Raw genomic sequence first — 16751 nt, forward strand, 5'->3', positions numbered from 1 at the left:
GGTCTCCAAGTACACTCATGGTCCCATTGACCCTCAGGGCAGTAGTCAATGTTCTCCCTTGAGATATGGCACAAAACCCTGGGCCTGATGCTGATGTGGTCTGACCAGGTAGGGCTGAAATGAGTGCTGAAGCTGGAGGATGTTAAGCCGCCTGCCCAGAGGGCAGCAGTCAGGACTGAAACCCGGATCCTCTTGCCACAAGACTGGTGTTTCCCCCTCAATCATGGAGCAAGGGTAGAGCGGTGAGGTAGCTTCCAAAGATGGCTTCTCCCATAGTGAATAAAGAAGAGTTGAGAGTCGTGCAGAATCTGATCGTCACTATGTTCATTTGAACAACAGCTTTCCCCAAAAGCCTCTTCCCAGAAACATGAACACAAATAAAGCCACACAGCAAACCATCCTCATTGATGAACTGTTAGATCACCACTGGTGAAAAGATCATGCCTCAGCCCCTTAACCAAGAGGTCACAGGAAAGTGAGAAACTCCTCCTGACACATACTGTGAAAATGTCCTTTTATTCCTATCGATTGTGACAAAATAACATTTTATACAAATAAGTCACCCTGTTCACTTTGGACACAGAGACATTACAATGGAAGAAAGGTCTCGGAGAGAGCAGGGAAGAAAGGGAGAGGTACAGAACAGGTCACTGATGCTTCTTACATTCTGTGAAAATAGATTTACATGGAAAAAATAGAATTTTACAACTTCAATGACTTTACATGATCCTTTGTAGAACAAGAGGGAAAATTCATCAACCACCAGATTCTTCTTGTACAAAGAAATGAATTAACACAGAGACGGCAGCGACGGAGTGCCTCAGGTCACTGCGCTCACACTCCCAGGAGGTAATTTCTGCACTTGGGAACATTGGTGCCCAGTGCGAGAGCACATGTGGGCTCTGGCCTTCTGAGCACCCTGTCCCAATGCCTGGGCCAGCTGACCCCCAGAGAGAGGAGGACATTACCTATGAGGCTCCTGGGTGACCTACCTCCCCAGGGAGCCAGTCACAGCCAGGGTATCGAAAAGGAACATCTCTTGTACGTATTCTTCATCGAGTAAAAACTGTCCATTCAGATGCCCTGCAGTGAACACTTAACAGATGTGCCACCCACCTCTTCCCCCTTTATGAAGACTCAAGCAGCGGTTGCTTGAGAAGTCCCAAAACACCAACACTGTCTGTCATCCGATAACAAAGGCAGAGAGACTGTGTCTCTCAGGAGGCACATATCCCTGCACTATTTCCAAAAGGTCACTAGCTTCAAGCTATGAGTTGAGGGTAAGTCTCCCACCTTTGGCCCAAATCTATCTTCATCTGTTCTCTACTTACCCTTTAAGATGTTTCTCTTAACAAATGAGGATCTTCTTTGGAGAAGGGTATCTTAGCCCCGAGGCTCTGTAGGAAAGGACTGGCTGCTGTAATGCTCTAAGGTGAAATACAATGGACAGGAGGGAAAGGACAGCGAGGGACACAGATGACAGAGTCCACATGACCAAGTGGTCCCAGCACGTCTCCCAGGATGTCATGTGTCTCAGGAACTAGCCCTCCGGGGGACGGGCCCCCCCTGACAGGTCTCTGCTTTTACATTCTTACCACCTAGAGGGCCAAGTGCTAGTCTGGAAACCATAGGAACTTGGCACCTGGCTCTGCTACTTAACAGGGAATTGAGATGTCCTCATCTCATCTCACCCCAGCCGCAGACTCCGATTCTAAACTGACCCTCGTGTCGGCTCTCACAGTGCCCAAGTCTGCTAGCATTTCTTGACAACCTAAGGACACAAGCCAGAAAACGGACACCAACAACACTGGCTCCTTATCAATGGGGCATGACTTTCTATTTCACTTTCAGGCTGAAGACTGGACTCTTGGTTGCCAGAGTCTCAAGGAAGTCCAGCAGAGGTTACAGGGGGACAGGGCAGAGTACCAGACAAAGCAAAGTCACAGCCTCAAACAACTGTCCTCTCCGGCCTCCTGTTCCCAGGGAAAGTGAACACTACACATGGATAGATCAGTGACTAAGACAAAACCCAGCCTGTCCCCCCAGGCAAGTTCAACGGAGCACAGAGACCCAGGGACACACTATACGGCTGAAGGACAGTGAGTGGTACGAGTGGTGATGTGCATAGCTCCCAAAGACCACCCGAGTGGGCACACCGCTGCGGGGAGAAGAGACCAGCCCATCAGCAGAGTTAAAATGGAAAACCAAAGGTCATAAGGCAGAAGTAGCATCTGCCCATGAGAAAAAGGAGAGGAAACCACAGCAAGAATGCTTCCCCAGCAGTACTGGGGCAAAGCCACAGGTAAGGCACCAGGATTTCTGCTCAGCTGTCATCAGGTAGATGGCCCCTTCCCTCACTCAGCTCTTGAGCCCCACCTCCAGCCAAAGGAGCCTTTGGGACAGGGAATGTTGTCAAGGCACAGGGCATGGGCACAGGCAGCCCCGGGAAAGACAGTCTTGACCCATTCCCATCACCCAGGCTTGAGGAGCCATCCTGGTAACCAGCCAAAGAGCAGAGGGGCTCTGGCAAACCAGCAGCCCTGCCTTTCCAGGAGCGCCCTCTCGCCCGTATCAGGGGCACTGCTTTGCCCCAATCTTGGTGGCTCTCTCAGGCCTTTCACTGGTGGCCCCTCTGGAGACTCCCACCAGAAGCTTTAGACTAGCGCTAATGGTGACCAGCAGCGACAACCTGCTTGTGAGGATGTCCGCGATGTTTTGGTCGAGCACCATAAAACTACCCAAACACTACCAGCCAACTGTTTGCAGCTAAAGAGAGGAACCGATCAATGAGGTACCAGGGAGATGTGCGAGGTCTGTTACTGCCATCTCTGAGTGGCTGCTACAACCTGTCCCAGCCTCCCCCCAAATCTCTCTCTCGTCCAGTAGTTACAAGGGCCACAACTTTAGCTTTGGTCTGACAGCTAGGGACGTTTCCAGAAACCTCAGTGGAAAATCAAGTGGAGAAGTTTCTTAAGTTCAGAGGTCACGCCACATGGACAGTCAGTGTCCTCTCTTTCCTTCTCTACTGCTCCAGGCCACATTAAGCACAGCACACTTGATGACCACAGCGGATTCTGGGAACCTGGATTAATACTATTTTCAGTCTAGCCTCAGATCAAATAAACTGGAAACACCATTATTAAAGTTTAAAACTCTTTGAGAAGTTCACAATTGTTCAAAAGAATAGAGTGGGGTAATGGACTGGGTAGCAATAGGCTGCTCCAGCCTCAGAGTAAACTAAAATTCACACCTTCTATCTAATGAGATGAAATGAGCACATAAGGCGGCAGACGCCAAATTGGCCACGGGTTTTAAAGCTCCCCCAAAATGAGGACAGGAAGGCACTGCCAGGATGAAGAGAGAAGGCCTGCCTGGGAATTTCCCTGTGGAGAGGCTGAGCCCTCAGTCTGACTCGAGGGGCAGATGCCAAGCCTGACCGAGGGTCCTGAGAACCAAACAGAAAGCCAGGCTCCTCCCAGAAATTAACTCTTGTATCTGGTCTCATGACCCCCCACTCCCAGGCCAAAGCCCTGCCTTACCCAGCCCTCCTGTTCCCCTCTCCCCAAGCTCCCTTGGGCTGGGATGAGGGCAAGTTCAGTCAGAGAAGACCATGCCGGTCAAAGCACTGAGACCGTGAGAGGAGGAATAACGGAGGCCAAGGCCCAAGCTGAAGGCTTCCACAGCAATGGGACGCCGCTAACTGTCTCAGAAGCCCCCCAGAGGCCTCCCATTGAATGCAGTTCTCTAGGAGAGGGCTCAGCTGAAAAGCACAAACAAGTGGACACAGCTAAAACCAAGTGGAAATAAACTTTCTTCTTTAACTGGCTTAAAGAGGCCTTACCTAACCCGTTATTCAACAAGAGTACCTTTGAGGTCTAAGGGACAGCGAGAAGAAAGGGAGGAAAAGAAGCATGGGGAAGGACAGAGCAGCCCTGCCCAGCGTTTCCCGAGGCGGAGAGGAAGTGGCCGGCCCTGTGCTGCTCCGCCGGGCTGCGGGCTGTGGTCATAGTCGTTGTGGCCTGGTCCCCTCCGCACACCTGGAGCAGCACCGCGCCATCCTTCCTGCAGCTACTGCCCCCCATTGTAAGCGTAGTCAGCCTTGTTGTGCATGATCAGCTTGTTGTCCACAAAGTAGAAGCTGTCTGAGCGAGTTTCATAAGGGTGCTCCACCATGAGGCGAACTGCGAACCAAGGGGAGGGGGCAGAAACGTGAGAGAAGGCCATGGGCCACTGCAAGCGTTCAAGTATCCATCCATCCATCCATCCATCCATCCATCCATCCATCCATCCATCCATCCATCCATCCATTCATTCACCTCCTCACTCACTCACTCATTCAGTCTCCTTCTGACGGCCCAGCCAGGGCAGGGGGACAGCACGCCCAGCCCAGGGGAAGGGGTCCAGGAACTGTCTTGTGCCTCTTTTTTTATCCCCCCCCCCAGCTTAGCACAGTGCCTGGCACCTAATAAATGTTTACTGCCTGAAGGGCAGCATCTCACCCAACTTACAAACCACCATCCATGAGTTAGATAATGGCAGGAAGTCTCAGCAACACTGCACTAAAGGCCTACAGAGCACTCACAGAAGCCCTATGAGGTGGGTAGCATAAGAATCAAATTTAGGAGAGGCAAACTCGGCTCAGGACAAGGAGCAAGCAAGCAGCAGGTGTGAACCCAGCTCTTCTATGGCCTGGTGTTCTTTTCAGGGGCACACTCGCCTCCCACAGTGCACATCCCTAGCCCCATGGGGAGCCCCTCCTCTGCCCTGTTCAGTGCCTCCCACTTCCTCTCACAATCCTCTCCTGTTCTCAGCTGACCCAAGGCCCTGGATTCCAACATGCACCTTGAGGCCCGACCTCAGGAGCCCGCTTTTGCTTGGCAGGGCCCTTGCCTTGCACCCTTAGTCCAATCTGAAACTCTTTGCTGGCACCCTGGGTAGCCAAAGCTCCCAGGGGTATAAAGCAGGGGAGGACAGAGGTCAAAGCCTTCTCCAGCCTCCTCCTTCTGCGGTGCATTTTTGTTCAGCTTGAAGCCCAACAGCCAGGCTGCTGACAAGCCCCTTTCTCAGACCAGAGGAGTAGGAAAATTAACAGTCACCACCTCTGACCATCAAGTTAATGTTTAATGTCTTCTGAGAGCCACACAGAGAGATGCTGTCATTTGGGCTAATTTTTAAAAGATGAAACCCATCAGATTAAAATTCTTAGAATCCACTGAGGACAGAGAGCTATTTCATTTTACCGACACTTAAACGCCTTTCAAGGCCTCATGGGGCCTCCCCTGCATACTCTCAATTGCTTCTCACAAGTATAGAATATCACTAACCCATTTTACAGAAGACTGAGGCTCATTATCTTTTCACCTAAAACCACCTTCTCCTACCTTCCTGATTTCTGCCAAGGGCGCTGGGATCCTCCCAGTCACTGGGCAGCATAAGAGCCTTCGATTTGCCATCCTCCCTCGCCCCAGACATCAATCAGTCACCTCCAAACATCTCTTGCACCCGACCCCCCACTTTCCTCTCTCCATGAGGACGAAGGTGACTAGTGCTGCAGGGATGCTGTGTAATGGGGGATCCTCATGACTATATGTAGCCTGTGGGTGGCCCTGGCCTGAGGCTTCTAGTTAGTCAAACTCCTACAAGCACATGTGAAGTGAGTCCGGTTTTCCGAGTTTAAATCCTATCTCAGACACTGAGAAGCTGCGACCCCAGAGAAGTCATTCATTTTCAGCCTCAGTTTCCTCATCTCTAAAATAGGGATAACACCAACACCCATGGAGGATTTGTGTAGATCCAAGGGGATAACAGATGTAAAGTGAGATGCAACCTTTAAAGCTCTACGTAAACGTTAGCTACTAGTAGCAGCTGTAGCAGCCCAGGGCCACTCCCCGCGGGCCTCCTCGCCTCACTTGCCTCCTACCTGCTCTCCACACAGCCGCCCAGGGATATTCCCACTGCAGTGGTGTGACCAGTCACTCCCATGCTCAGGAGGAATCAGTAGCTTGCCTATTGCTTTCCAGATATAAAACATACTTCATTGTTTGGACCTGAGGCCCTTTCACAACGAGATCCAGCCCAGCTCTCTGGCATGACTTTTCCAGTGGATGCCAGCTTCCCCGAGGCCACTGCACACTCTGCCATGGCTCAGCACTTGGAAGACAGGACCTGGCTTGGCCCTTGATGCCTAAGGCAGACCCTGACATCAACATTCATGATGTGTCCCAGAGGCAAAGGAGACATGGGTCAGACACCTGTGACTCAAACCTGGCACGGCTCCTGTCACCTCAAGACTACATTAGGGCCAGACACCTGCCAGAAAGCTGATGGGGACTTTATAGCTGCTAAGGACCAAGTATGCAGAGAAAGCTCTGGTCTGCCCAGGAGCAGGGGCTGAAGAGCCCGGGCCAGGCCGTGCCCCAGTTCACACTGCACACATTGTGCCTATGGCCTTCCTCTGCCTGAACTCTCCTCCCTTCTCCTCTTATTTGGCTGCTGAACTCTGACTCAGATGCCACCTCCTCCCGGAAGCCACCCAGGGCACTTTGTTTCGTATCTCTCTACTATGCTCAGGTATTGTTGGACAACATGATTACCAGTGGCGTCCACACCAGAAGCTCCCCAAAGGCAGAAACGGCATCATCTGACCTTGGTCACTTTCCCAGTGCAGGGCCCAGCATGAGGCTCTGGCACACTCCCAGCAACCTCCAGGACCACAGCTGCAACCCGCCCCCCCCCCCCAGGCCAAGGGCTTCATCTATGCCTAGAGCTCTGAGGGTGGAGCTGAGGCCCCACAAGGGGAGAGGAGCAGGCTGGAGGCCCAGCAGAAGGTCCAGGGGAGACCCTGTCAGAGCTGCTCATGAGCAGCGTCAGACAGAAACAGGCACTCTGCAAATGTGGCAGCAGCCAAGGGAACCTCTGTGCTTAACCCCTACTATTCCACCAAAACCCAGTGACATAAACCAGGCCAAGAATTAGGAACAGACCCAATGGAGAAGGAAGACCCTTAGGACAAGGGACCTGCTATGTGGCCCAAGGCAATTCAATCTAATCCAGCCAACATGGAGTAAGCACCTACTAGGCACGAGGCAGAGGTAGGCTGAGGTCTCAGTGGATAGCACTAGGCAGGGAGTCATGCTGGGTGAGCTTGGGCAAGTCACTCAACCACTCTGAATCTGGCCAAGAAAACCCCATGGACAGTCTGGTCCACAGGGTCACAAAGATGGACATGACTGAACAAGAACAGGTGCAAGGCATTGTGGGTCAAGTGCTGGGAGACCAAGACCAACGCACCAGAGTCCTGCCCTCCAAGGAGCCCAGCACACGCACAGATGTGGGGAACACAATGTAGAAGAGAAGGCCACCAAGCGAGAGACCAAACCGGGTGCTCCTGGAATAAAGGAGGAGAGCCTGGCAGGGGCCACAGAGGTAGGTCAATAAAGACTCTATGGAAGCCGAGCCTGGGAAAGGTGGGGATGAGAAAACGTGCATTAGGGGACAAAGGGGTGTGGGGGGAGGATGGCAAGCAGGAAAGGACGTGTCCACTGGGGCTTAGTACAAGCAAGTGACTTCACTCTGTGCCTGGCTTTCCTTACGTGTAAAATGAAGGCCTTGGACTTACAGGAAGGAAGGAACGAAGGAAGGAAGGAAATACATACTGACGTCCTCGGAGAGCTGAGGAAACTCATAGATATGTTCACAGGTGTTCCTACTACTGGGGATGCAGAAGCCAAAATCAAAGTCAAAGTTTTTCAGCAAACGCTCCCGAAAATAGTGCCGTTCGATCATTCGGAAGTTGGACACTGGCTTGTCCCCTACGGTGAACTCCACCCTGAAAGAGAAACCTCTGTAAGCACCACCTCTTCTCACTTAGGGCCCCTTCCCTCCCCCAGCCCTGCCCTAGGACAGCACGGAGCGGGACACGGAGCACAGCATGGTTTTGGGAGTTCTCTCTATATCAGCACAATGTCTCCCAATCAGGGACCCATTACTCACGTAGCCCCAACTGTTCGAAGTCGGAGAAATGCGGGCGTGAACTGATATCGAACAAAACGTCCCGCACTGGTATCTACTTCTCCACTTTCCTCCTCCTCCTCCTCTTCTTGGTCTGAGACAGCAGAAAGAGACAAGGGGAAAAGGAGACAAAGTGGTAGGTGGAGGTAAGAGCTGGCTCTAGTGTCTGGGGTGAGTTAGCTCAATGGGAGACAATACCAGTGCAGCTGAGGTCAGGGGCTTGACTCTCAGGTGAGTCATTTTGTTCCTTGGCCACAGGCTGCCCTCCACTGGTAATCCGTCACCTGCCAGCCAGAGGCACAAGTGGAAACCCCATTGATGGTGTCAGGCCATCATCAGGGAGTAATGGTGAACCAAGGGATCAGGTCCTGGACAGGCACCAGTCCGGCAAGAAGCCAGAGATAAAAGTAAGAGATTGAGGACTGAATAGGGCATGGAGGCACTCCTAGGAAGTGTTCCTCCAGGCCCAGGCTGACACAAGAGATGGAACAGAGCTTTAAGGAGGCACCCACACATCCTGGTATTTATCAGATTACATACGCCTCAGTGAAAAACATGAGGCTACTGGGCAGTCTGACCCAACCTCACAGGATCCCAGTGAGGACCAACCCAAATGAAGAAGTGCCCTGACAAGCCCCCAGGTTGGAGGTATCTTGTGATGTTCTTCTAACAGGACCATGAAACCTCCTGCTAAATGTTCCAAATGCCATAACCCAGTCACACTCTGAAGAGGGGTAGCCAGGCTGTGTCCAGAAGCCTGGGAGTTCCCATTCTGGGATAGAACTGAAGAACTGAAGAACTCAGGGGGACCCTGAGAGGATTCCAGGAGCTTCCTGTGGCTTCACTGGGAAACTGGAGAGTTGGGATATAAGCTTGGATTCCTGGGGGGAAAAAGAAACCCTGAAAACATTTGAGGGGGAAGAGAGAAAAGCAAAGGAAGGCAAGGGAATAGAAGGGCCTTCTATTGTGAACCTTTCCAGAGATGTCCCTCTAAGGAGCAGCGGACATCCTGGTTTCAGAGACTACGTGACCCTGGGGGCCTGGCGAGGGACACCAGACATTGAAGGAACTGCACAGGAGGCTTTAGCAGCAGACTCTACCAGCATTCGTGGCCCTACGGCCAAACCTGGCCCCAAAGAACTGGGAAGCACCTGCCCCCCACAAGGACAGGGCAGCCTACCTGAAGCAGAAGGCTTGGCAATCTCAAAGAGCACTGTCCCGGTTTCCAGATCACGAATTTTGAATCGGGTAAAATCAATACTGTAGATGTTGTCCTCGGGTTTGCAAAGATAATCTGAAAAGGAGAATTTCCAGGTTTGTCAACCCCCCCAAAACACCCACCCCCCATTCATAGGCTACAAAGTGGGTTTTTCATAGGATTAGAAGCCACGGGATCCAACCCCCTTATTTTACAGAGGAGGAAATTAAAACCACTGAAACCCTAGGTTAAAGGTCAAGTGACTTGCCAGAGGTCACACAGGGGCTTCAACAGCTGAGCAAGAATTCAGATCTGGGTTTGCAACGAACAACCCAGTGCTCCCACTACAACACAGCCTCATGCAGCTCTGATTCAGCCTCTAAGACTAATGTCAAATGTCATCGGAAATAAAAGTGGCTGCTAGATCTGTATCCCAAAGCCATCCAAAAGAGGGAAATGGACCTGCTATATTCAAGGCAGCTTTTGTGGTGCTAGGAGCTGGAAACCAAAGGAATGTCCATCAACTGGGGAATGGCTGAACAAACTGTGGTATATGAATGTAATACTATTGTGCTCTAAGAAATGATAAGCAGGATGACTTCAGAAAGGCCTGGGAAGACTTGTATGAACTGATGTATAGTAAATGAGAAGAACCAGGAGAATGTTGTGCACAGAGACAGCAATATTGTTTTTTGGTTTTTTTTAGTGAGGCAATTGGGGTTAAGTGACTTGCCCAGGGTCACACAGCTAATAAGTGTTGTGTCTGAGGCTGGATTTGAACTCAGGTCCTCCTAAATCCAGGGCCGGTGCTCTATCCACTGTGTCACCTAGCTGCCCCCAGCAATACTGTTTGATGAACTGTGAATGACTTAACTATTCTCAGCAATACAATGATCCAAGACAATCCCAAAGCACTAATGAAGCACACTATCCATCTCCAAAGAAAGAGCTGATCTTGAAGACAGACTGAAGCAGGCTACTTTTCACTTTCTTTTTTTTCCTTTTATTCCCATCTTCATGTACAAAATGCATAACTGCAAATGTGTAAGAAAAGTGGCAACCCAGGACCGAGGACCGAGGACCAAAAAATCTGGAGGGCAGATTAAAATGTCCTATTGTAAAGCTCACGCGGGAATGCAGGCTTCTCACAAAGTCTTTTGTCCAAATAGAAGCTTCAATTTGAATGCCCTGAGCCAGCCAGTGGCATTTTTACAAAATCCATGCACCTTTTAAAAGTCTGTCTGTGCTGACTTTCTAGACTGGTGCAATACTTCCTCTTTTGAAAGTAAAGGCATTTTTATAGAATGGCCCAGAAATAAGAGGAGTATTGAGCAGATATGGTCAAGGAGAGGTCTTCCCTGACCCTACTGAGAACCTCCACAACAAACACAGCCTATGCTAGTCGCCTGGGCAACTTGTCCTGGTACTTCCTCCAACATTTCATGTGTGTTACGTGGTGTGTGTCAGTGAGCTCATAATCTCCTTTGTACCCCACTAGAGACAAGGAAAGCGCTCCACAGGTCTAGGAGTGGCCTTGCAATGATGCTAAGAACAAGACCACAGGAGTCCAAAGGTAACAGTGTTCTCACGACCCAGAGCGTGGGCCCAACAAGTCTGTAGCCTCCAAGAAGGGATTACCCAAGAGGATGAGCACCCCACTCAACTAACCCAGTGCCCAGCCAGCACCTCAAAGCAAGAGATGCACGCCCCCCTCCCCTTCTTCCATCCTGGGGGGAAAAAAAAACCCCAACTAGAGAATCCAGGAACTTTGGCACCTCCTGAAGACTCTCTTCATTTGCAAAATGAAGGGGGTTTGTCCAGACTGTCAGTTTTCACTGTAGGGCTATGGCTCCAAGTCCTGGTGGAAAATGGGCAAGAATAACGAAGGAAATCATTCCACCTAGTTATAAAGGAAGCTAAAAAGGGAAACTATAATTAATACGTCCACAGCTTTGCTACAAGCAAAAAGGAATCCCTGGTCCCAAAAGTGTCTAAAAGGCTGTTTAAAAAGCCCCCGGTCACACCAGCTTCATTCCAGGACTGGGGCCACCTTTCTATAAGGGTCACTCGGCAGGCCAAGGGTACTCTGCAAGTCTCCAAGACCGCCCCCTCCATCCTTTGGAGCTAGCCCAGCAGGCCTAGCTTCCCAGGCAACCATCGGGGGACACGGGGGACGACGGCTAATGGACAGCCGCTCCCAGGCCTTGACTCCATTCCCCAAACCACAGAAAGCCCAAGAGTCACTGGGTAGAATCCAGGATAATGGAAAGAAGGGAATGCCCAGATTATTACAAATTCCTAAAGGGGCAAGGCCGAGGCTCCCCCTGTTCTATCCCCAGCCCCAGCGCCACCTGATGAATAAAGTCGAAGCTGAAGGAAGAACTGGGCTCCCAGGCAAGCCGGGTGGACGCAGACCAAGTGGACGGGCCTTTTGGGTGGAAGGGCAGAGGGAGTCAAAGAGGCAAAGTGGGGAGAGTGGGGGGGGGACAGGTGACTCCTTGGCACCTGGGGAAGGAGGGGATCCTCAACCAACGGTCCATGAGCAGATGTAGATGAGGAAACTGACACCGGGAGGTCATCGCACGAGGCCCCTCGGGTCACACAGCAAGAAAATGTCAAGACTGTGGATGCAGGTCCGAGGTTCTTTTAATGCCCCGACCGAGGGAGGAGGTGGAGAAGAGGGGGCGAGAAAAGAAGCGGAAAGAGGGAGCGGGTAGAGGGGGGAAGGGGGCGCGGGGGGAGGGGAGAAGCAGGAGAGGAGGGGGAAGAGGGGATGGAGAGAAGCAGGGAGAGGGTGTGCAGGAGGGGGTCAAGGATTAAGGTGGGGGGCGGCAGGCTCGACCGGTCCCGGAGGGGGGGGGGGAGAAGCGGCCGTCGGGACCGGACCGGGATGGAGGGGGGAGGAGCAGGATCCCGCGCGGGGGCGGGGGGGGGGGTGAGAGGGGCGGCCTCCGCGCCGGTCCGTTGGGTGGGGGGAGGGGCGGCCGTGCGGGCCGGCCCCGTCGGGGGGGGGGGGGGCGGCGTCGGAGCCGCCGCTCTCCCCGGGGGGGGGGGCGGTGCACTCACTCTCCGTGACGCGGCTGAGGCGCAGGACGTGCTCGGGCCGGATGGTCTCCAGCGCCAGCAGCTCCTGCTCCGTGACCGGCGGGACCCGCCTGGCCTCGGGCCTCCCGGAGCCGCTGCCGCCGCCGTCCGCGGAATGGTGGTGGGCGGCGGACGGCGGCTGGCGCCGGGCCTTGAGCCGGTTCAGGACGCCGCCCCCTGGCTTCTTCTTCTCGTCCTTGGTCCCCCCCAGGGCCCCGGGCCCCGGCCCCGCTGCAGCCGCCGCCGCCGCCGCCTTCGGGTTCGAACCGCTCATCGCTCCGCCGCCAAGATGGCCGCCGCGCCGCCGCCGCCCCCACAGCGCCGTAACTATGGAGAGCGCCAGGGGGCGGGGCCGATCTGGGGGTGGAGCCTGGTTCGGGGCGGGGTTTATATGGGGGCGGGGCCAGAGGAACCAAGGAGATCCACTCCGCCCGCCCGCGTGCCCCCTGGTCCAGACCCCGGCGCGCGCTTGGCTGGAGGGCCAAGGCCACGGCCAAGGCTTGATCTTGAGCTTCAGAAACCGGCGGCTCCCCCTCCTCCGCTCATTGGACAGGCCCCGCGCCTCGGGCCCCGCCCCCGGCCGGGGGTGGGGCTCTGGACCTCAGGCACCGGGAAGCAACTCTCGGGGCACAGACCCCTGGGGTCCCTGACCCATCTTAGCCGTTTGAGGAGCCACGCGCAAGTCTCTGAGCCTCACTTTCCCCATCTGTAAAAGGGGGGGTGTAAAAGGGGGCTACCTGGCTCGAGGTGATCGTGATGACATCATGTACGGCGGTACTTTGCAGACTTTGAAAGCTTAAACAGCCGACCAGCAAAAGAGCGTTTATTAAGGGAAGGGGGGAGCAGTGAGCGTTGATGCCAAGATGTGTCGGACACTGTGCTGATAAGCGTTTTGAAAAAATATCTCTTGATCCTTCCAGGTAGGTGCTGTTATTTTTTACAGTTGAGGAAACTGAGGCAGACAGAGGTTAAAGTGACTGGCCCAGAGTCACAACTCATATCTGAAGTTCAATTTGAACTCAAGTCTCTTTGCCTCCCAAGCCCTGCGCTCCTTCTACTAAGATAGGAGGCACAATGGATAAAGATCAGAGTTCAAATGGGACCTCAGACACTACTAGCTTTGTGACTCTGGGCAAGGTGCTAAACCTTAGTTTCCCCATCTGTAAAAAAAAAAAATGGGGGGGGTATTGAGGATAACAACAGCCCCTCCCTCCCAGGGCTATTGTGAGGATGAAATGAGATCATATTAGTAAAGTGCTTAGCACAGTGCTTGGCACACAGTAGGTGCTCTATAAATGGTTATTCTCTTCCCTTCCCCATCAACATAATTATGATCCAGTGGGGCTGGGCATCTGGGCTCTGGCAGCAACTGCAGCCTGGCCTGGAGATTGTAGAAGAATCCCAATCCCGGGGCAACTAGGTGGCGCAGTGGATAGAGCACCAGCCTTGGATTCAGGAGGACCTGAGTTCAAATCTGGCCTCAGACACTTAACACTTACTAGCTGTGTGACCCTGGGCAAGTCACTTAACCCCAATTTCCTCAGGAAAAAAAAAGGAATTGGCTGGATTAGATGGACTCAAAGATCCCTTCTAGGGCTGAATGGAGGGTCCCATGATTCAACATTGAGTTTAAGGAGACCTCATGACCTGGACTATGAGTTCCCCTTTATGTCAATTATTATGATTTTTATTTTTGTTGGGGCAATGAGGGTTAAGTGACTTGCCCAAGATCACACAGCTAATAAGTGTCAAGTGTCTGAGGCCAGATTTGAACTCAGGTCCTCCTGATTCCAGGGCCGGTGCTCTATCCACTGCACCACCTAGCTGCCCCTATGTCAATTATTGGTACACGGATGTTGGTTGGCCCTGCTGGACAGCCCTTTAAAAATACGCCCCCCATGCCCCACCTGCAGTGCCTAACAGTGTACCTAACATGAGAGGCAATTTATAACTCGTAATCCCCAGGCCTAGTATCACCCTAAGAGACCCAAAAGCCAAGGGGGCCCCTCAGTCCTTAATTTTAGAAGATACTCCCCTCCCCCTCCCCAATTTACCCACGCTAAACCACTTTGCCAGGCATTCTGCCAGGCCGACCTTCTTGGACTAAATTATTTCTAAGGTCTCATCTGGCTCTTAACAGAAGAGAAATGATGGTGAGGTGGAATGAAGGCTAGGCCTAAGAACACTCAGAATCCCAGCTCAGTACGTCACTCGGCTGTTAACCTGTCCAAGGTCTGGTCCTGGTACCTCGGCAGCTGCTGGCTCCCCGCCCCCTCCCAGTCAGCTTAGCCTCCAGCCACCCTGTGTCTCTCTTGCAGACTTGTTTATGTGCGTGTTGTCTATTGGTGAGTAGCACAGGCAGAGGCCTTTCTTTCTGTCCCCAACCTTTAGCACGGGTGTGATGAACCGGGCAAGCATTTCACCTATCCAAATTTCGGGGATACCGCTGATTTCACCAGCCACCACTACCACTGTACAAACATAGGCTATTAGGTTCTGTGATCTTTCTGCACAGAAGGAAGAACAGTGACGGAGTCCAGTCTTCCTATCTGGGGAGGCAAACATGGCTTATAATGGGTAGAGCTCAAGGATGGGCCCGTTGGGTTTGTTTTGCTTTTTGGGTTTTTTGCCCTGCCAGCCCATCACACCAGCAGTTTCTTCCTTCACATGACTGCCAAAGCAGCCCTGTTGTAATTGGCCAGCTCCGCTTCCTTGGAAAGGCCTTGGCCGGAGGGCTGATTGTTCCTCCAACACCAGGGTCAACACCAGCACCAACCAAAGCAGTCAACAAGCACTTAAGTGCCTAACTACCATGTACCAGACACTGTGCTGAGTGGTGGGGTTCAAAGAAAGGCAAAATATAGCCCCTGCCCTCAAGAAGCTCAGAGTCTAATAGGGGGAGATGTGCAAACAACTATGGACAAACAAGATAAGACAAGATAAAATGGGGATTGTTATCTGTGAGGGAAGGCCACGCAACTAGGGAGGCCTGGCAAAGGTAGATCTCGGCTGAGACTTGAAGCCAGAGAAAGCAGCCCTCCTTTTTAGAAACATAAGGACCCTATGTAAGTAGAGTCTGACCTCCCTCAGCACTCCCCTTCAGGGGGTCTTGGTCACTAGGGCTAATGAAAGGGTGGGCTCAAGTCTTGCATCTTCGTGCCTTGAAAACAGGGGCATTGAGGGGGAAAGGCCTGGGTTGATGTGAACAGGAAACAGACTGTCCGAATACCAGCCCTGAGGAAGCAACAGCTACCCTTGTGTGGAATCAGGAGGGGGCTGCCTAGCCCAAGCCTTGAGCAGGGCAGAGAGGAGACAAGGCAGTTTGGAAACTTTTTTAGTGACTTCACAAAAAGCCCAAAATAAAAATCGAGGCCCCAGCAACTTGATGCTGGTTCTCATGACCTCTGGCTGGCACGGAACAAGAGAGGAGCCGAGTCATAAGCATGTGAAAACCCAGCCCCTTCCTGTCCTGGCTTTCAAATCAATGGAACAGGGTTCAAATTCCAAATCTAGGACCTTGGCCAAATCCTTGCCTGGCCTGTTTCTTCTTTGGCTAGCTGGCTTTTGGACCCACCCCCTCATTTTACAGACAGGAAATGAAGGCCCAGAAAAGGGAAGTGACTTAGCACAGGCCACACGAAAGAGTTGGGATTCGAACCTCGGTCATTTGCCATGAAATTCACACTGCTTTCCCCCATACTTTTTCCCCCAGTGCCTTGTTCCCCGACATTGTCCCCAGAGACCTGGGACTGCAAAGGCCAGCTTCCTTCACTGCAACCCAAGTGGGGTGAGGTAATTCATCTTTTCAGACTGTCCCCACTCGAGATAAGCAGCCCTACCCAAACCGGGAGCCCAATTTCCTCTGCAGCAAGGTTAGGAACTCCGCGTAGCCTGGTGTGGTATGGGCCCAGCCCTAGGCAGGCCATTAAGGCCTGAACAGGCCTGCAAAATGTTCCTTTTCTGCGGCCCTGGTTTCAGTCCCATCTGATCCGGGGGCAGGCAACAATTCCCAGAGCTGAGAAAGCTCTTCCCCGGGCATCTTCTTCCTCTCCCCGATCCCTGGGGCCAAGGAGAGTTAGAGGAAGCACCACACACATAACTAAGGGGAGCCTCGGCCTGGCTTCCCTAAAAATACCTTGACCCCTTCAAGCATCCAAGTTACACAGAAAAAAACTATGGTTTTTCAGAAGCCACTGCCAAAGCCAGGCCCAGCAAGGCAATAAACAAACAGAGCCCGGTTTAAGACTTAGAAAGGCGAGTCCAGGACTGCTGGTCCATCAGAAGCAGACCAAAGGAGTTAGCTGGAGAAGTTAGAGATTTCCCAGGAGTATAGAATTTAAAGAGGAAGAGCCATCTAGTCTAATCCCCACATCTTAATTCTACCCACAAAACCTCCTGCCAGAGAGGCTCACTTAACTTTGAAAAACCTAAGCAGTTCCCCCGGACCAGGGATACAGAG

The 16751-nt window shown here is 52.5% G+C and overlaps 1 protein-coding gene across 1 annotated transcript; it reads right to left on the reverse strand.

Annotated features, from left to right (window-relative positions):
- UNC119B (unc-119 lipid binding chaperone B) lies at nt 1-12586 on the reverse strand. Its single transcript, XM_043973465.1, has 5 exons — nt 12275-12586; nt 9191-9304; nt 7993-8104; nt 7656-7828; nt 1-4181 (listed from the first exon to the last, which is right to left on the reverse strand). The coding sequence occupies exons 1-5, from the start codon at nt 12564-12566 to the stop codon at nt 4069-4071; spliced, it is 804 nt and encodes a 267-aa protein (XP_043829400.1). The 5' UTR covers nt 12567-12586; the 3' UTR covers nt 1-4068.
- Nucleotides 12587-16751: the final 4165 nt, after the last annotated feature.

Source organism: Dromiciops gliroides, chromosome 1, assembly GCF_019393635.1.
Source record: "Dromiciops gliroides isolate mDroGli1 chromosome 1, mDroGli1.pri, whole genome shotgun sequence".
NCBI classification, from domain to species: Eukaryota; Metazoa; Chordata; class Mammalia; order Microbiotheria; family Microbiotheriidae; genus Dromiciops; species Dromiciops gliroides.

Coding starts and splice junctions, on each gene's coding strand:
- UNC119B (XM_043973465.1), bottom strand. CDS start 12,566: ATGAGCGGTTCGAACCCGAAGGCGGCGGCGGCGGCGGCTGCAGCGGGG. Junction 9,305..12,274: donor CCTCAGCCGCGTCACGGAGA/GTGAGTGCACCG, acceptor TCTCCTTTTCAG/ATTATCTTTGCAAACCCGAG. Junction 4,182..7,655: donor TCAGCTCTCCGAGGACGTCA/GTATGTATTTCC, acceptor CTTGGTTCGCAG/TTCGCCTCATGGTGGAGCAC.